Genomic DNA, 21425 nt, shown 5'->3' with positions numbered 1-21425 from the left:
AGCCAAACCCACAACAGTAAGTCAAAGCAGCTATCGTGCAGTTTCAATTCACTTGTTTCTGATGCCCACTCTGGGCCCTGGACAGTGCTCAACAGGGCATCGCCTGCCAGAAAGCCTAATTTTCGAGTAGACCTGCCAAGAACGAGGGAAGAGCGGCCCCATTTACAGTGCGCTCACTAACCACTATCTCTGCATTTACGTTTTATCCTTCCAATAAGAGTTTGGGTTTTGCCCCTTGTGTCATTCCTTTCAAACATTTGGCGATCAAATGTTCTCCAAGCAAGGGCAGTAGTTTCAGCTGAAGCCTGGGTTATTATTTTTTTCTTTGTTGCCCGTCGTGTTGTCAGTCAATTCCTCTACCAATTGAGAAGGGACCGAATTACTTATGTTTCACTCACAGATTATTAGATTTGAAATTAATCAAATAATTGATCAATGTGGACTGTAACAATACCATTGGCACAATGAGAGAGAAAGTGTGTGCAACAGCAGCTGTATTAATATTACTGGAAGCCAAAGTGTATCCATGGAGAAATGGGCAATTTTTGCTTCTTTTTTTTTTTTCAATTGTCTTTTTATCCTGGGCCAGCTATAAGATATGAGTGAGGGAGGGGCAGAGCGAGAGAGAGAAAGAGAGAGAGGGAGAGATGGAAGTCTGTGACACCCTGCACTGAACCCTAATGAGAGACAGGGAACCAAAGGAGCTGGGCAATGAGATTAGATGCAACTCAATTCAATTACTGCTGAGCCACCACGGTTGAAGCTTCAAAACTCATCCTGTTAAGATCCAGTTCACAGACGAAGAAGAGGGACTGCCGCTCTCACTTAGCTGCACCATGCTACAGTAGCGAGCTGACTCGTTCTCAGCATCCCTCATATATAAGCACATGGGGCGGCATCACGCCCCTTTGGGATTTGAAAGGGAGCTCAGGGAAGTCAGGTTTCACAGTACTCACCACAGTGCTCTGATGCAGATTTAAGGGAAAATGCTGGTGTTGGTGGGTTTTTCACAGAGCTCTGTCTCGACAGGCTAGTTGAGGGCGACCTACGCTGGTGTTTTTCTGCCAAGAGGGTTTTTGGGATGTGCACGTCAATGCTGTAATACTTGTGGCCGCTGATGAGACTCCGACAAAGAGCCACAGACATTGTCAATCAAGAGTTTAGGCCCATTACAGGAAATTTTGTAGTGTCCAATTTTGCATTGAAATTCCATTGTTGGTTTTCAGACTATAACTCTTGAGAATCAGAATCAGATTTATTGGCCATGTAAGTTTGCACACACATGGAATTTGACTCCGGTTTTGTGGCTTTCACAGTGTAAAATGAAAATGATGATCTGGCTCCCATTAATCTACCATGAATCTGACTCCCAGATTAATGGAGGTGAACTGCCAGGAAGTTGTGTTTTATTCATCAACATGCATAGATGAGCAGTAATTTTGGTTTACTTATCATGGCTTCATGACTATTGCCAGATTCCCATCCCTAACCCATCATTTTAAACACCCCTGTCTGCTCAAATCACAGGCAAAAGTTGCAGTAATGAGGACATAACAAGATAAGCTTGAAATTAGGCAAACATTATGAAAATTAAAGAAAAACCTTTTTTTGTGCGATGGTACAGTAGATATTTTCCACTCATCATATATCTGATGATTAGGCCTACCATTTTCCATATAGATGTATTGGATATGTTGGTATTTCGTGTAGCAGTATTTCATGCAGCAGTATTTCGTGTAGCAGTATTTCATGCAGCAGTATTTCGTGTAGCAGTATTTCATGCAGCAGTATTTCATGCAGCAGTATTTCGTGTAGCAGTATTTCATGCAGCAGTATTTCGTGTAGCAGTATTTCATGCAGCAGTATTTCATGCAGCAGTAGTTGGAAAGTCGTGGATGTCTTCATAAGTAAGTCCATTTTTGTTTAGTATTCACATTGCTCCCACCGCTTTTCACACATAAACAACTGGGTTTAAATGTCTTGCAGTGGTTTCATTATTTTTCGGTTGCGTCTACGCGGTTCATAGTGGCCTTCCTAGGGACCTGATTTGTGCTGATCTGTCTAGATGTTAAAGGCAAATACTCTTTCTATATTTGTAGTTTGTGTTTATTCATTACACCAACATGACATGCCCTTTTCATGCAAGACATAGAGCGGAGACCAAGCCACAGAGGTAAAACAACAGAGACTGGAGCGTCCGGGTAGTGTAGCGGTCTGTCCTGTTGCCTACCACCACAGGGATCACCTGTTCGAGTCCCCGTGTTACCGCTGGCTTGGTCGGGCGTCCCTTACAGACATAATTGACCGTGTCTGCGGCAGTGGCCAGGGGTGGCCACCCTGATACTACCCCTGGCCCCCCCAGCCACGAGTCGCATATGCAGAATATGCTTCTGATTATGCATAATATGCTTCTATCTGTTATTTTACATTAGGTGCTGTTCATTTAAATCAATAATGTATATTTTTCTTAACTCTCATATTGACAGTTTTCAACTAGCCTATACAGTATACTACAACAGCATCATAGAATTCCCGAAATTCAGTCATGGCTTTTGGTTTTGGTGTGCCACCCCAAGATTTTCAGTGGCCCCATTTGGCCACCCCTATGAAAAATTTCTGGGGGCGCCACTGGTCTGCGGGTAGGAAGCCGGATATGGGTATGTGTCCTGGTCGCTGCACTAGCGCCTCCTCCAGTCAGCTGGGGCAGCTGTTCAGGTGGGAGGGGGAACTGTGGTAATAGCAGGATCCTCCCATGTGCTACGTCCCCCTGGTGAAACTCTTCACTGTCAGGTGAAAAGGAGCAACTGGCGACTCCACATATATTGGAGGAGGCATGTGGTAGTCTGCAGCACTCCCCGGATCGGCAGAGGGGGTGGAGCAGTGACTGGGATAGCTTGGAAGAGTGGGCTAATTGGACGGGTACAGTTGGGAAGAAAAAGGGGAACAACCCACCCCCCCCAAAAAAAACCATATCAATTGATGTTCTTGGCTATAGTACATAGTACATAGGTTTACAGTTCCTTGGCAATTGCACGTCCACGAGTTTAAAACTGAAGTGCAATAATGGAAAGATCCAAGATGTGGAAATACCCATAGAAAAGTGTTTTGTCCTGCTGGTGATGAATAACCCATTCACTCCATATGTAGAAGCTGGAGATGCTTCTTACCTTGGTAGGGGAGATAAGCTATGAACACTTTCGCATCACTGTAATTGATACCCAACATTGTGTGTCTTAACAGTACGACAGACATATTCATTCACGTGTGTGTGTGTGTGTGTGTGTGTGTGACTGCATCTGCTTGAGAGCCTGTGTTTGTACAAGCCTTGTGTTTGTACAAGCTAAAGTGTCCGTGCGTACATGTGCACACACTCCCATTGTCAGCAGTAGGCGTTACAGCGTATTAAAACGCCGCCCGTCTGTATGGGGCGATGAGCTGGAGCTGCCACATGCCGCTGTGTTTGTACAGCGGGGATTTATAGATGCTGATAAGGAAATCTTGTTGTTGTCTTCCAGAATTTATGTCGTTGACTGTATTGCGTTTTTAGATGCCACACAGGTACGAGGCTCCTCCTGGCAAAGAGATGAATGAGATTCATAGCTTTTCAGCATGTTGGAAATAAAAACCACTGGCACAAGCATTTATGAGAACTCGCCTGCACGGTTTGGGAGGTTGAATCCATTGATCAGCTAATGCTGAAAATGACCTCTGGCCCAAGAATGGAGGGTTGCATTCATAAATCTATGCCTGCAAGGACAGGGTCTTATACGTAATGATTTTCCACAGAGACTTGTACTAGTTCTGCAGGGGATTAGGGTTAGTGTGTTAAAACACCAGTGTCCATTAGTCAAAACCCGTGACACCTGACGACCTGCCTATAGGAGGAGCAACATTTTGATAAGGCGTGCAATTATGTGGTTCAATCGGAATTCGTTTGATTTGCAGTCTCTGGTGTCGATGAAAAAGGAGCCGTCAAGTATCCTTCCATTGTCCGGTCTTGCTGGGCTCAGTCTGGGTTTCCCTCATCTTTGATTTTGAAAACGACATAGAAGGAAACGAAAAACTTTTGTGCTGACTTCAGCAAAACGTGGTACAAGTAATCCATTTCTGCAAAGAATATTTACCCCCACCAGATTCCATCTCTTAATTTCCATACAAATGTAAAACTAGGCAGGCATGGAATCTTCTGTAAATCTTAAATGAATCCAATTGTTCTCACACAGATCAGGGTTTGCTGGAGGCAGGCGAAGATGGAGTGATGCGCAAATCAGCAATTTCAAAATAAAAGCCCCCTGTGATTCTAATCAGGTTGACCAGATGTTTTTCTTTTTTTTCGCATTAAGTTGAATTAATTGTTTTCTATTCTTGCAGCTCAGACCAAAAAAATGAAGAAAGAAAATTTGAGGATTAATTTTCTCTTCTCTCCATTCACGAGTCACCGCTTCTGTTGACTCCTATAAAGGCAAAAAAAAAAAAACAACCCTGAGAACACGGTCTGAGGCGTGCAAATGTTTGTTCCAAGAAATACAAGCGTCAGTAATTGCACTCGCAACCCTGAAACAAATATCCACCATGATTTACAGTTACAACATTGTACGCCCAATGTGATTACTGTGGAAAACCGTACAGTGGTTTGATACCATTACCACCAGCCTTATTCTCAGCACTTCCCAAACTGGGAGAGACCACTTTGACCCAGTTAATCTCCATGACATTTCCTAATGTGGGGAGTTTTTATCGCTCGATGGTGTTTTAAGCCCCCAACGTACTCTTCAAGGCAGGGCTGCATGGAAGGCACTCCCCACCCCCTACAGTTTCAGCCAATCACAGCACTGGCGCTAACCCTAACCAGTGCTGTGATTGAATGAAACTGTTGGGGGTGGGGAGTGCCTTCCATGCAGTGCTGCCTGGAAGAGTACGTTGGGGGCTTAAAACACCATCGAAGGTTTTCATCACTGGGAAGACCGCCATGCTCTCCAGCTGTCTTGCGGTTGACCAGGTTATCAACATTTTGCCTCAGATAAATTAATAATACATTCATGTTCAAGGTTTTATCCTGGAACCCGGGCTTTATCCATAGAAGATGTGTGCCTTTAGATGGATAGTGTATTGAGTGTATTGCATAGAGCCCCGCTGCTACCCTTCATGTAAAAGTTATGATAAATGCCGCTTTAGGTGTTTTCATTTTCATATAGTGTAAATCCTGGCCTTGGTCCGTGCCACGCAGCACATTGAAAATCCCACTCTATTCAGCACGGTTCTGACGACATAGTGCAAGTTAAAAAAAATTTGTTTTAATTTCTACCTCAAAAATTTGAGCGCTGCCATTTTTAAACAGCTAAGCCGGGCCTACAAAGGGACCGCATGTACCTGCATTGACAACACATGCCCTCGACCTATCACCCGGGCTGCATGCCATGTTACAAGTTGCATTCAGCAAAAGAAAGGCTTAACTCTTTAGAGATCTGACCCAATTACAAGGTCGGCAGATAACCTTGACGTCTGACAGGATGATGTCACCTGGCAGCAGGGCATTGCTCCCGTGGACTGATGACACACTGAGCTCCGGTCTCTGCCACTCTCTGTGTCTCTCACCGAAAGGTCATCCGGTGGAGAGGGCAGTGCTGTAATGGCAAAGATAAACTGGGAGCATGGGCACATACGGTGCTGCAGCCTCGTTGCCTCCACAATCCCTGCTTCTCGAGCGAAAGGCTACTCGAGCTTTCAGAGGAAATTAAAATAAAGGAAGTCTAAACGCAGAGAGAAGAAGGGAGCGAGGATGCGGTTTTATCGTTATTGCTGTTGTTGATGTTGCCTTGGTCTCCATGCTGGCTTTGTTGGCTGTCTGCAGCCGGCTCACAGAGATAAGCCCGCACAGAGAAATGTCTCACAGAAAACAATATATGACAAGTTTTTCTATGCCCATTGTTGCTCACACTGCATCAGACTATTTGCATAATACCCAGTGACCAAATATTTCAGCTTCTATAGTATTAATCGTCATGTGAAATCAGTACATCTGCTGCATGCCAGCAAGGAAGTTTATTATTTATTTATTTGTTTGTTTGTTTGGTTTCTCTTGTTGTTTCAAGTTCTCTTCGGTATTGATTTGTGGAAAACATAAAAATTGACCATTTGTAAAACTTGAGTGGAAAGATACTGAAAATGAGCTCTTTGCTCCTACATTTCAAAAGCAATCAAGCTGCAAGAGTTTAATGAAAACACTATTCTTGATTTTCATTAATAGCCCTCATGTCCCGTCTCTCTCTGTCTGTCCGTCTATCTGTCTGTCTCTCTGTCTCTCTCGCTCTCTCTCTCTCTCTCTCTCTCTCTCTCTCTCTCTCTCTCTCTCTCTCTCTCTCTCTCTCTCTCTCTCTCTCTCTCTCTCTCTCTCTCTCTCTCTCTAGCCATACATTGGAAGAGTTAAGCCTTTTTTATTTCGCCTTGCACTATGGGCAATCTAGGGATAGTCCTCTAGAAATAGGGCTGCATTATTCATGATGTGGTGTGTCATCTGACCATAGTGTTTCTGAGAGCTGTGCTAAATGAAAATATTTCACGTGTGAATTAATCATTAGAAGGGCTCATCCTCCACTCTTCTGCTGGCATAATGCTCTCTCTCTCTATGACTGGACTGGATGAATCTTTCATTGTCTTTATCTATAACTGGGTTGGAGGAGAAGGGTCTTCAAGGAGAAATAAGGACCCGGGAATTGTTTCTCCAGCCTGTCAAAGTTAAAATGTAGCTTAGCTAAATGCCATGATTTAATTGATGCCAAACACAATAACATCACCTACTGCTCTTTTAATAATGTGGAGATATAATTTTCGTCTCGACGGTGTTGCTTCACTTCATTATGATATTGCCACCAGAACACGCCAGCGAAAGATTCACACACACACACACACACACACACACACACACACACACACACACACACACACACACACACACACACAAACACTAAATACATATACATGCTAAAAAAGCAAAAATACAAAACCTACAAACAAACACACACACACACGCACACGCACACATATACATTCACATTCACCTGAACACTGTCTAGTGTCTAGACAATGTTTTAGCGAGACTTTGGAAAGCTATTTTAGATTGTAATGAGATGGCCTTTCACTTTTGAATTAGGCAAATACTGATCTGGAATAAATTAATGGGCACTCAGTCCTTGCATAATTGTTATAGTACTTTATTGCCATTAAGATAGTCTTTTCTGTTTAATGTCGAGTCTGTCTCTCTCTGTCTGTCTGTCTCTCTCTCTCTCTCTAGGTTTCTCTATATTGCAGGCCATCATGGAGGCAGCAGTAGCTAACAACTGGCAGGTCACTGCCCGGTCTGTGAGCAGCACAACAGATGCGGCGGAGTTCAAACGCATCATTGAGGAGATGGACAGGAGGCAAGAGAAGCGTTATGTGATTGACTGTGAAGTGGACAGGATCAACACCATACTGGAACAGGTATCACTCTCACTGTTTCGGTGGTGATACTTGCCTTTTACCAGATACTGTATAAACAACAGGATAGCATCCTTGTAAATATTTAAAACATGCTACAATGAAGGGGACATCTGGATAGCGTGGCGGTCTATTCCGTTGCCTACCAACACAGGACTCTCCGGTCTGGATCCCCGTGTTACCTCCGGCTTGGTCAGGCATCTCTACAGACACAATTGGCAGTGTCTGCGGCAGGGAAGTCAGATGTGGGTATGTGTCCTGGTCGCTGCACTAGCGCCTACTCTGGTCGGTCGGGGCACCTGTTCAGGGGGGAGAGGGAACTGGGGGGAATAGCGTGATCCTCCCACGCGCTATGTCCCCCTGGCGAAACTCCTCACTGTCAGGTGAAAAGAAGCAGCTGGCGACTCCACATGTATCGGAGGAGGCATGTGGTAGTCTGCAGCCCTCCCCAGATCGGCAGAGGGGGTGGAGCAGCGACCAGGACGGCTCGGGAGAGTGGGGTAATTGGTACAATTGGGGAGAAAGGGGGGGGGGAATTCCAAAAAAGAAAAACAAACATGCTACTACTGCTACTTTCTACAATAGGTTTTAGTAATGGACGGAAGATTGCAGCCAGATACTTTAGATAATGCAGACAGGTATTTTTATATGTATTTTTTTTCTCCTTATTTCTTGTCTTTATGCAACCTTATGGGACAATGCTACATTAAATTGAATGAGAGTTAACGGTGCAACTTCGGAGAACTTGGCATGAGCCAATCGGTTTCACATTTGCAGATGTTAAGTGTGAGGCGGACAGATCAGCCGGGGCTAACGGTGGGTCCGTGAGACGGAGAAGTCTGGGCATAAACTTGGAGAGCCCACTGAAGATGTAGCCTTTTTAATCCAATTCTAATAACCCTGGACCCCTTCAGCCCCTCTATCGTGTCCAATGCCTTGGGAGGAAATGAAAGGCTCACTAGTCCTGATAGCTGGGGGAATAGATGAGTGGCTACGCCATGCATCTCCTCACTTTTCCAATTCCTGCACCAGCAGACAACCCCCCAGCACACGACTGCTGCTCTGAAGACAACCGGCCCGTCAGTTAGATCCTGCACGTCAACATCCATTTAGATATCATCATCCCTTTGCCTTCACAATATCCCCTCAATTACTGTTAGTTTCATTTGTTTTTAGGAATCTAATTTGATCCCGGAGTCATAGTTTAAAACACAATTGCTTTTAGCATTAATTTGCTGTGTCTAATTTAATTTATGCGCCGCCAATCCCCCCCCCTCCCAATTCACGGACTGTATTAACATCTATTCCCTTTTCTTAAAAAAAAAAAAAAAAGCATCTCCTTTTAAGTGAAGCGGAGAACACACATCACAAATCACGTTTGTGACACATTAATGGTTTCGGCTTTAATTGGTTTTTAAAAAATAAAAAACCAAACATTAAGGATGCACAGGGCACTAATCTGTTTGATGTTCTCTCGTCTTTTTCCCTTTTTTTTCTCAAAGAGATGAATTATTATGTTTTCCTTTTGGAGAATCACCTCCTTAACTCCCCGTCATCATCTATTTTTCCCTTTAAACTTTGTTTTTTTTTTTTTTTTTTTTTGGTGGTGAAGGGTAAATTGAAGTTTTCACACTCCTCATCCTCCAAAGCAGCACTTGGGTTCTTGTCTCAGTGATGACCTCAGAGTGAGATTATCTCTCTCTTTTTTTTCTTTTTCCTTTTTTTTTTAAGTTAATGGAACTAAATTAGCCGGCTCTGCCAATACTAATGAGTCGCATGCACTTGGCAAAGCCAGTGGATTTCACTGCACAGCTGCCCCCCTGTTGGACACACACCAGAATTTAAGGTGGACTGTCTTCCTCAAAGGCCTATCAGTGCTAAACAGAAAAGCACACGTGCACCCACCCCCGTAAGCAAGGCTTTGACTTGATAGAGGCTAATTCCTTTGTGTTGCGTGATGATACAGCTGTGCACATGACAGGAGGACTGCAGAGAAACAGGCAAGCATCTCTTGCAGACACGATGCGTTTTGCATCAGCTATGCACCTTAAGCTCACTTACATGGAAGTGTCCACATCCATATGTCCCTTACAAAGTCAATCCATCCCTTCTGTCTGCCGAGGTCGCTGCCTATGGAGAGAAGATCATGAGGTGGGACAGATCCACTCAGCTGATTGTTGGGGAATGGGAAATGGGGAATCAGCTCAGTGGCTTAGTCTTATGATTTCAGTATGAATAATCCCTCTGCAGAAGGAATTCCTTTATACCAGGCAATAAATTCCACGGAGTGGAGAGTTATCTTGAATAGCCGAGTTCGGGGCGTCTCATTCAACCTCCACATATCCGTCCATTTGTTTCACACTGGAAGAAATCGCTGCTCTCTCCCGTAGCACCACTTTCGATTTATTTACTGCCAACGCTTTGGTCCTGCTTGGCCTTTCCAAGAGTACTCAGTTTGTATAAAAAATGTGAAATTAATAAAACTCTAATCCATGCTGCTGTGTTCCTAGGCATGCCAGCAGCAGTTGCTTTAAATGGGGGAAATGTTTTATCACTTACTACATGCAAATCTCTCTTCTGTCATACATGCTTCAAGTTGAATTTTCTTTTGATTAGGTTCATTATCTTACGTGACAAAATCCAGTTGTGTGGTAGCAGAGCGCATTTGCATACTGCTGTATCTGTCACAGTTTTGTTTACCCCTATAAGAAGCCGAGTGAGAGTTACAAGAGATTTATAAGACTTGCGCTGAGCAGAAAGCCACACCCAGGTCATTACTGTTTTGTGCCATAACAACAACAACTCAGGATTTATCACCCATAGGACTTTCCTGTTAACATACTGCATTGCAGATAAATTAATCCAATGGCTATCCTTCCCTTACAACATAAATGGGGGAGTCTCTGCCAGCGCTGCTCTCTGAGTCATAGCCAAGTCGTAGTCATTTCAAGTCATATCAGTAGAAGCATCCATTGTTATGGTGACATTATGTAAAAAGGGGGGGGGGGGCTTGTCACACTTAAGGAAGGTAGTGAACACAGAAAGAAGGGTCAATTATTCATCATTTTTTGTGTTGATACCACTGTGTTGGGCTTTATCAAAATGTTACATTTTCAGGGCTGATGCAATTTACTTATTTTGTGTGTGTGTTTGTGTGAGTGTGTGCATGCATGCACTGTATGTGTGTGTGTGTGTGTGTGTGAGGGTGGATGTATGCAGGCGTAGCTACAGAATGTGTGTGCACATGTGAATGTGTGTCTGCCTGCATGCATGTGAGAGCATACGTATGTGTGTGCATAATATAATCCATCTATATAAAATTGCACACATACCCAGATATCTGCGTGCTGTGCTCGCCTTTATGGTCCTTCTTGGCTCTCTACACTCCTGGGCTTTCAGTGATGGAGTCTGCTCAGAGGCAACAACCTGCTCATCTCCTGTGTAAAGAGAGGCAGGCAAGAATGAATGGCGTCTGGGACAGGCCCAGAGCACACAAGCTGTTCAAAGACAGGCAGACTGCGAGTGCTTTGCCAGCTGCAAAGCCGCGTGTTCACACACACGCACACACGCACGCATGCATGCATGCGCGCACACGCACACACACACATGCACGCACACATGCACGCACACACACACGCACTCACACACACAAAGTTAAAAGGAAAGATGGTATGAGAAAAAAAATGAGAGGTGCATCTGCAGAATTTTTACAACAACATGAACATATTGCTGCCTGTTAAGGTGTAGTGAGAGGCCATATTGTGCTCTATTTAAGTATTGCAGATCCTTTCTCTTTCACCTCGCCAAAAGTGGAAGGATTCTCAGTCCACCCTGATGGAGAATTTTGAATCTCTCTCTCTCTCGCACACGCACACACACACACACACACACACACACACACACACACACACACACACATATATATATGTGTGTGTGTGTATGTGTGTGTATTATAAATGTATTCCTTCTATCACAATGGGGAAGAAATTATCTGACCATGGGAGGTTGAAGGAATGGGAGATTAAAAAGGGAAATTGGTCAAAGCAGATAAAAAAAACAAAAAACAACAAGTCAAATAAATTCCCTTAATTATTGCTTAGTTTGATATCAGGAGAAAAAGAGGGAGGAAACAGTGTTCCCTTTCAACAGGTAGGGGGCATTTTGATGTGCACATGCTGTCGCGTATCAAAAGACAAGAACACAACTGGAATTATTAGGAAGTCAAACAAATTCAAGTGAAGAATCTTCAACTTTCTCTGCCAGCCTCTTAGAAGGAACACAATTTCCAAAAGGTACATCAGTGATTGAAAAAAAAAAAGAAAAAAAAAGGTCTTAATCCATGACATAAAACCCTCTCGTGCAATTCAGAGCCAGGCGAACACCTTGATTCCATCTTCTAATAATGATGACGCCTGGCTTCCCCTGCTTCAGTGCCTCTCATTTCCCTCCACCTTAAGGTGGGGGGTGGGGGTTGGGGCTCATGTCACTGATGATATGAAAGTCCTTCCTGACTCCACCGTCAGCTTATTGTCCCCCTGGCTGAGAAACCAGGCTGAGAGGAGGGGGCTGATGGAAATATAGCTGAACCTTGTGCTATGTGATGTAAAGTCCGGGATATGTAGTGTCTTCAAATCCCCCCGGTTACCAACCCTGGCTGTTAAGGGTCATTTACTCTCAGAGATTACAGAATTAAATGGGATTAAAGCCTTATCATTAATGAGAATGTGACCTGCCGACTCCCCTGCTGGATGAGAGGTTTGGAACAATGTGCTCACACTGCGGCGGTTTTGCTATATGGCTTCGGCTGGAAATACAGCGCATGAGCATTATAGATTTTTGTCTCATTATAGATTCTTGATGAGAGCTGTTGAGTGAGAATACTACTTTTTTTGATCTAATCAAAATCATCCCGATCCCACTTAGCATCGCCGAAACAAGAGTCGGAGTCTCTTCCTGATTTAAATGCATGTTGTTGGCACTTAAACTTGTGCGGGCCTGCCAAGTATGAGGTCAAAAATGCAATGCCTTCCTGCTAAGATATCGAATGGCAAATTGCTCCCATACTTCAAAGCAATGATACTCATAACCATCTGAATATGAGTCAGGTGTCTCTAAAATGTTGTGCATTTGGGGGAAGGCCAACACTCATTCCACCTCCGGGGAAATGGATTTGGGCTGCCAAGGAAAGAAAAAAAATGCCTAAGCTATGGGTGCTACTGCCAGATAATTAGAGTATTCCACCAAGAATACTTGTACCAAGAGCCTTGGAGCCGAATTGTGGACTAAAGAGGAGGACATTACTTCTGCACCGAGGCACTGCACCCAAATTTATCCTTTTGTCCAACCCTGTTGCAACTGGGTATATTGATTTCTCCTGAACTCCTTTCCAACCGGAATGCTCTGGCAGATAATGCTGCAGATTTGATCGACTATTTTTGGCAATTTGTAGTTATACTGCATACCGAAAGCCTTTTGAAATGTTTCTCAGAGTTCGGCGGCTTCACATTGCGGGATGAGGGTAAAAATAACGCAACTATCAACGTCTTTTTTTCATATTCCTGAATGAATCGCATGATATTTACAAACTCTTGGGAACCAATCATTTCCAGCCTCCCTTTCCAGTGCAGTGGTAAACTCCACAATGGGGAAAGGTCAGCCTTGGCAGAAAATGGCCTGCCATTTATTGAACATTGGTTGTAAATGTGCAGCTGGAGTTTTACATTTAGGCTCCCTGTCTGGCAGGCTATGCAGCAGAATCTGGTGGAGGGTGAAGCCAAGGTCACGTTGGCTGTCAATCCCCATCAGGCTTAAGAGAAAACTCCAGGCAGGAACATAAGCCCTCCTTCAGCAGTAGAACAAAAGGTGGTGGAGTTAGCGTGAGGATCAATGTGCAAGAGGGTAAATGAAAAAAGGGTAGTCCGATTATTTGGGGTGAAGACGTCCAAGGACCACATATCTTCCATTGGACTATGTTGGGCAGAAGTGCTTCTTGGGTAGTGTGTATGTGTGCAGACGTGTGTGTTGTGTGTGCATGTGTGTGTGCATGTATATGTTTGTGTGTGTGTACAAAAATATTCCCATTCAAACACATCTACAATGAAAAAAGGCAGCTATAGACAGAGAGAGGAGCGATGGGGAGGGAAATTAAAATCCAAGGCTGTCTCAGTGTTATTTGAAAGTTAATACAAAATCATCTGGGGCACTGCTTTTTGTATGAAAAAAATCCCAATATCCATTTCAAGGGAAAGCTGATTAGCTAGATCACATTAGCATTGTCAGAGGTCTCTTGCAGCACTACGGACTGCTGGTTATTCATGTACACAACTAAGCTTTGAAGCTCAGCTCTGAATGATACATTGCGACTGAATTAAATAACGACTGCCAATATTCCGAACTTTTGGAATATTGCGTGGTGGGTTTTCGGGCGACATGGCAAGATACCAGGGGGGAAGCAGCTGCTTGACCAAGAAGAAATTAGAGGGAATACTTAGTGAGCAGAAGACGAGTTTTTCTCCCAGTAGTGGTGTAATATTTTATGCCTTTAACTTTCTAGGTGCTGGTCAATTGCCTGAAAGAAAAACTGCTTGGTTTGCTGCACACTGGTTATCCGTTCACGGTTTCATGAGTGCATATATTTGTAATATATGATCATGAAAGCTACAAAACATTAGAATTGAACCTGACTGTTGCTCCCAGTGTGTTAAGGGGATGCGTGGGGAGGCTAGGTTGGATATAAACAGTCCTTTATTTTTAAAGGTTTACACACAAGGGCCCGGCAATTCTTGAAATGGATGCCAGCCTGATAAGTTAACAGTTCTATGTCTGGCAGGGTAGCTGGTATTATTTGGCTTGGGTTTCAGGACCAAGCCTCGCTACAGGAGAGAAGACACTGTTGGCCACCACTTTGAAACTTAGCTGCCATTTAGGTCAATCCTCTACAGCTGCATATGCGCTGTTGACTGCACCACTGCTGCTGCACCCCCACCCCATCTGCAGTCATGCATACTACCATGGCAAAGATGAAATTATTCTCCCATTTCTGCTCTCAGTAGCTACTTTTTTGATTTTGCAATGCAAAATTTGCAATGTGGCGGCACAGTGGTTAGCGCGGTCACCTCACAGCAAGAAGGTCCTGGGTTCAAGCCCCGGGGTAGTCCGACCTTGGTGGGTCATCCCGGGTCGTCCTCTGTGTGGGGTTTGCATGTTCTCCCCGTGTCTGTGTGGGTTTCCTCCAGAGGCTCTGGTTTCCTCCCACAGTCCAAAGACATGTAGATCAGGTGACTCGGCCGTACTAAATTGTCCCTGTATGTGTATGTGTATGTGTATGTGTGTGTGTGTGTGTGTGTGTGTGTGTGTGTGTGTGTGTGTGTGTGTGTGTGTGTGTGTGTGTGTGTGTGTGTGTGTGTGTGTAGGCCCTGTGATGGCCTGTCAGACTGTCCAGGGTGTCTCCCTGCCTGCCGCCCAATGACTGCTGGAATAGGCTCCAGCATCCCTGAGAGCAGGATAAGCAGTTCAGACAATGGATGGATGGAATTTGCAATGTAAAGTTTTTTTTTTGTTTTTTTTTGCAATGCAAACATTTTTAACAGAAAATTAGAGCAAAAGCATTCCCCCTCTGTGAGTGGCAGTTATTGCTGTCTTCACTTTGGCAAACTATGTATTCCAAGGTGCATTGCCTCCTGGTAACAATGAAATCTGTCCATATCAGTAGGAGGAGGAGTGTTGCACTCTACCTAATTAAAAGGGTCTAGAGGAAATGGCGTGTTCTGGCCTGAAGTTCTGTGTATCTCTGTATCATTACAATCTTGCTGTGCCTTCGCCTGAGGTTGCATTGTGTTGGTGTTGCCAGGCTGGCTGTGAGCTCTCGGCTGCAGACGGAGGGTGAGGACTGTGTCCGTCCAGCTCTAGGGCAGGTGTGAGAAGGCCTATGGTCACTGCCAAGGTTACTGTATAATGCAGTGGGCTCCAAAGTCACTGGAAGTTTTTCTGAGCAAGGACAGTCGCAGTAGCACTTACCCAGCATTTTATCAACTCCCACTAAAGTAGAAGTCGGATTAAGTTTTCCTTTCACCGAGCCTTCTGTCATTTATTCATTAGACACAGATGGGGGCATTCTGAGATATGGAGGGAAAAAAAAAAGGAAAACAGAACATCCCCTTCCATTTTTGCCTTATGATCAAGTGATTTTCTCTTTGTTTCTATTTCATTTTCTTTCGGTTTACTCCCCGTGCCTGACTTCCTGCAGCGTTTGAAGTTTATAGCATTAATGATTTTGAAGCTGTCAACAAATGCTGACCCACCTAAGCAGCTTGATAGCACGAGTGAAAAGCTTGTGCTTGTACTCCCTTGTGTGCCATCGCCATCCTTTGTGGAAAACACTATAGTCCCTTTCGGATGTCAGCAGAGAGGAGAGAAATGGCTTCATTTGATTTGCGAGGCAGCTATGTGCGGGCATGAGCAATTGTGTAAGTTGCTCGGACCAAGACGCAATACCTCGGTGAAGCCTAAAAAGGGTTCCAGGTTGGTTCAACTTCAGCCAAGCCAAAATCGAATAATCATAACGTAGCTGAAATGACAGATCAGTGCTATGTTTTGTGTGTCGTCAGCACAGTGTATTATTCCAAGTTGCCCACCAAAATCTTCCTCTTGAGTTTTGTGACAAAGCGATGTCAAGATAGTCATTTGCTTTGCGTCACGTTCACCCCACTCCGCAGGAACGTCGTAAATGATCCGCGGTAATAAATGTGGCACCTCCTGCCACAATGAAGCCCTCCGGCTAGCGTAGAGGCACAAAGCAATTGATAAACTGACTGTTTGCTATTGTGACGGGGGTCTGAGCCAGAACATGTGCAAACATGCTGATTTTGCTGTACGCTTGTGTTTCTGTGTTTGTAGAGCATAGATGAAAACTGAGACACGGCTGTCAATCTTTGCATGGCAATCACCCAGAAGTCCCTCCCGCAGCAGCCTGGGAACTGTCGGCCTGAGCAGAAAAACCATGTCCAGATTTGTGCAACCAGTTTCTAAATGCACCGAGAGCAAGGAGAATTTACAGTTTCAGCACTAGTTGAACCTCATAACCCCCAGCAAAAAAAAAGGAGGGAAAAAAAAACAGGTAAAAAGACGGCATATGGTAGAACTCCGATGATAGAATATGGCTCCGAATGCAGCTTGCTATTTTCAGACACGCTGCGTGGGTTGAAACAAGCTGTAATGCTGGAAAGGTGTGATGTTTTCAAAGCAGAGGCAGATCTACATTTTACTGTATATTCCTTTGAATTATCTCCTCTTTTTTTTTTAATTTGCACTTTAAATCCTACCGTTATTGGGGACACAGCCCTGCACCATGGATTACTTCAAAGCCAGCAGAATATTCAAGGATGTTCCGCCGTGCTCAGAAAGTTTCTCTCTCATTATCAGCTCCTCCTTAATTAACACTTCCTCTAATTTTTCCCTCTCTATTGTTACTCTATAGGCAGCTTCATTTTGTTTCGGCTTAAAGAGCAACAGCACAGTAGCACATCCACACAGATTACTGGAGCTGCAGTCCCACTGTACCTCTGGGCTTTCATCTCATGGATGGTTTACAGTATTGATCTTCTCTCCCACAGGTTGTGACCCTGGGGAAGAACAGCCGAGGCTACCACTACATTCTGGCCAATCTCGTGAGTAACTGCCAAGCCATTCCCCAAGTAGGGAGTGGCACCCACCTTACCGCTGCATGTGAAGGGACTAAGCCAAGTACCTATGCTGCCTATACCAGCAGTGAACGGAAATGTTTACACATATTTATAGATTACCGTATATGTCATGAAACAGTGTGGTGGTATATTTTGTTTATTTTGTTTGCGCGTGTCTTTGTCGGGTGTGTGTGGGGGGGGGGGCAATAACCAGAATGGTGCAACTTAGCGATGGTAGCATGCTGCTTGTGGGTATGGGCTTGCCACCGCCATAACCGCCATTTTATTTAATGGTGTGGTGCTTGTGACACAAGCTACAAAAGTAGCCAAACTCAGTGTAGCCTATCACTGAATTAGGCTCATATATATATATATATATATATATATATATATATATATATATATATACACACTCACCGGCCACTTTATTAGGCACACCCGTCCAACTGCTCGTTAACGCAAATTTCTAATCAGCCAATCACATGGCAGCAACTCAATGCATTTAGGCATGTAGACATGGTCAAGACGATCTGCTGCAGTTCAAACCGAGCATCAGAATGGGGAAGAAAGGGGATTTAAGTGACTTTGAACGTGGCATGGTTGTTGGTGCCAGTCGGGCTGGTCTGAGTATTTCAGAAACTGCTGATCTACTGGGATTTTCACGCACAACCATCTCTAGGGTTTACAGAGAATGGTCCGAAAAAGAGAAAATATCCAGTGAGCGGCAGTTCTGTGGGCGAAAATGCCTTGTTGATGCCAGAGGTCAGAGGAGAATGATCAGACTGGTTCGAGCTGATAGAAAGGCAACAGTAACTCAAATAACCACTCATTACAACCGAGGTATGCAGAAGAGCATCTCTGAACGCACAACACGTCGAACCTTGAGGCAGATGGGCTACAGCAGCAGAAGACCACACCGGGTGCCACTCCTGTCAGCTAAGAACAGGAAAGTGAGGCTACAATTCGCACAGGCTCACCAAAATTGGACAATAGAAGATTGGAAAAACGTTGCCTGGTCTGATGAGTCTCGATTTCTGCTGCGACATTCGGATGGTAGGGTCAGAATTTGGCGTCAACAACATGAAAGCAAAGCAATCCAATAGAGCACCTTTGGGATGTGGTGGACCGGGAGATTCGCATCATGGATGTGCAGCCGACAAATCTGCAGCAACTGCGTGATGCTATCATGTCAATATGGACCAAACTCTCTGAGGAATGTTTCCAGTACCTTGTTGAATCTATGCCACAAAGGATTAAGGCAGTTCTGAAGGCAAAAGGGGGTCCAACCCGGTACTAGCAAGGTGTACCTAATAAAGTGGCCAGTGAGTGTATATATTGTAGCGAATTCGGGGGGCAGCCCAGCCGGACTGTCACAGCTGGAACACAAACTCAGATTTCCTGCACCGCGGGCGACAACGTTAACCAGTCGACTAAAGGGTCCGACCCGTTAGCCAAGGGCTACCGAGCCTATTCATCCGTGATTGATGTACTATATACTATATATATGATTTTCCTAACCATATTTACATAAAGCATTTACACTCACATGAGATGAAGATTCAAATTGTTTTGTTGGCTCAGAAAGCGTTATTTTGCTTTATTTTATTATACATTGTATGGGGCATCCCTGTGGGCGCCGCCATGATTAAGTGAAATTCTGCATCTTCCACAGCAAGGTATCTTTTGGTCATTTTGGCCGCACCCACGGCGAGGTTCCCACTATGTATCAAAAGATGAAATAAAATAACTTACATTGTTGTGGTATCGTGTGCTGCATATTGTGTATATAATGCATGGATTCATGTGTACATAGTCTATGTAGGTCTGTAGTGGGGGTTTTTTGGGGGTGGTGTGTCCTTGTGTTCTTTCTCCTTGTGTCCCTTGTGTTAAGGCAGAGAAAGCCAGAGCACAAAAGTTTCATTGTGTTCTAATACACATGATGATAAAGTTGAACTTGAACTCGTTCTAAGCCTACGAAACTGAATCTTCATCTCGTGCAAGTGCACATACTTGAATCATAATCGTAAATCATGAATCGCACAATAAAATCTAACTGAGGGCTGCTTTACTAAATTATGATAGTTGCGGTGGTACCGCTCATTGCAATGGTACGTCCACGCAACCATGCACCACCGCACTGAGGAAAATTCCCCACCCCGAGACCCCTCAGTCTTTGTTGTACCCTCTGTAGGGGTTGTTTTGTTTATCGCTGTGTTTTTGTCAATGCTTTGCCTCCCCTCCGGACAGACTGCCCTCCTTTTAAAAATGAATTTATGCTCTCCGACAGAACAAAAGCTAACTAAAAACACCATGCCACATTTCATCTGTTCAGCCTTTTTAAGCTACAGTCCATTATTCTCCCTACTTGAGCAGGGAAAAGTGTCCACTCGGCTTCTTTATTAGCATGATTATTTTAAGGTGCAGACAAAACCTTTCCTCGCTTGCCAAACCCTCTCTGCTGTTTTGCTAGCTTCAGTATGTGTGATTATGCAGCAGTTGTGTAGTCTATGTATGTGTCCTTGTACTGCATAACACAGTGCCGCACTTGAAAACCAGCAATTTGACCATGCAGGGCATGGCCCCACGACGCAGTATGTAATTTGATGACTGTTGGAGCTGCAGGCTTGTCAAAATATCTTCTAGCATGCATTGTGTTTTTTTTATTCATCTACCTATTGGCTCCTTTTTTTCCACCTGTCATATCCAAAATAGGCCAGTCAAATCAAGGAAAACATTGCCATTGTTTACACGTAGTTACTTGAAGTAAACTTTTTTTTGGATCCCCCCCCCTTTTCTCCCAATTATACATGGCCAATTACCCTATTTTTCCGAGCTGTCCCGGTCGCTGCTCCACCCCCTCTGCCAATCCAGGGAGGGCTGCAGACTACCACATGCCTCCTCCGATACATGTGGAGTCGCCAGCCGCTTCTTTTCACCTGACAGTGAGTAGTTTCACCAGGGGAACATAGTGCATGGGAGGATCACGCTATTCTCCTCAGTCCCCCTCCCCCCCGAACAGGCGCCCTGACCGACCAGAGGAGGCGCTAGTGCAGCGACCGGGACACATACCCACATACTGCTTCCCACCCCCACAGACATGGGCAATTGTGTCTGTTAGGACACCCAAGCAAGCCAGAGGTAACAAGGATTTGAACCGGGAATCCCTGTGTTGGTAGGCAATGGAATAGACCGCTACGCTACCCGGACACCCAACTTGAAGTAAACTTAGGTACACTTACTGACTTTTTGATTTCTATAAACGAATCCATACTCCAATACAAAGCATTAAAAAAGAACAAAAACTGGGGCGTCCGGGTGGTGTAGCGGTCTATTCTGTTCCTACCAACATGGGGATCACTGGTTTGAATCCCAAAGATACCTCCAGCTTGGTCAGGCATCCCTACAGACACAATTGGCTGTGTCTGCGAGTGGGAAGCCAGATGTGGGTATGTGTCCTGTCACTGCACTAGCGCCTCCTCTAGTCGGAGTCAGACGGGGCACCTGTTCGAGGGGGGGAGGGGGAACTGGGGGGAATAGCGTGATCCTCCCACGTGCTACATCCCCCTGATGAAACTCCTCACTGTCAGGTGAAAAGAAGCAGCTGGCGACTCCCCATGTATCGGAGGAGGCATGTTTTAGTCTGCAGCCCTTCCAGGATTGGCAGAGGGGGTGGAGCAGCAACCGGGACCGCTTGGAAGAATGGGTTAATTGGCCAGCTACAACTGGGGAGAAAAAGGAAGAAAAATCCCCCCCCAAAAAAAAAAACCCCAACATAAATTTGTCAGCCTAATTGAGGACATATGGGACATTGTGTTCAGAAAAAAAAGGAAATTAATGTATTTAATGACCTGTTGCATTACTACATGTTTGTGTTACATTCCATAATAGTTACTAGCATCTGCAGTGTCCCGAATCCTTCTATAAGTGTAAAAATTTATGCGATCTCCCCCTCTCTTCTTCCCTTTTAATTATCTCAGGGGTTTTCCAACGTAAGTTTGGACAAGGTCTTCGCTGGGGGAGCCAACATTTCTGGGTTCCAGATAATCAACCCGGAGAACCAGGTTGTGCAGCAGTTTATGCAGCGCTGGGAGCGGCTGGATGAAAGGGAATTCCCAGAGGCCCGAAACACTCCTCTGAAGGTAGCTGGCCAGCAAGACCTCCTTTACGGCACAGGCCAAAGGCGGCGTCCTCTTCTGAAGCCCCCTCTATCCCTTCATCTCCTCCTCTCATCCTTTATTTTTTTTTCTGCCTTTGTCATTCCTTTTTTCT

General features: G+C 44.7%; 1 protein-coding gene across 2 annotated transcripts in view; it reads left to right on the top strand.

Moving 5' to 3' along the window:
- gria3b (glutamate receptor, ionotropic, AMPA 3b) overlaps nucleotides 1-21425 on the top strand; it is a 98088-nt gene that overhangs the window by 39559 nt on the left and 37104 nt on the right. For both annotated transcript variants that reach the window (XM_056287148.1, XM_056287147.1), the window contains exons 4-6: nucleotides 7292-7479; nucleotides 17088-17141; nucleotides 21134-21295. In XM_056287148.1, coding sequence (XP_056143123.1) covers nucleotides 7292-7479; nucleotides 17088-17141; nucleotides 21134-21295 — 404 coding nt within the window. The remainder of the gene's footprint in view (nucleotides 1-7291; nucleotides 7480-17087; nucleotides 17142-21133; nucleotides 21296-21425) is intronic.

Source organism: Lampris incognitus, chromosome 1 (assembly GCF_029633865.1).
Source record: "Lampris incognitus isolate fLamInc1 chromosome 1, fLamInc1.hap2, whole genome shotgun sequence".
Lineage (NCBI taxonomy): Eukaryota > Metazoa > Chordata > Actinopteri > Lampriformes > Lampridae > Lampris > Lampris incognitus.
Note: the sequence above shows the minus strand (reverse complement) of the source record. Positions and strands in the feature narration are given on the sequence as shown.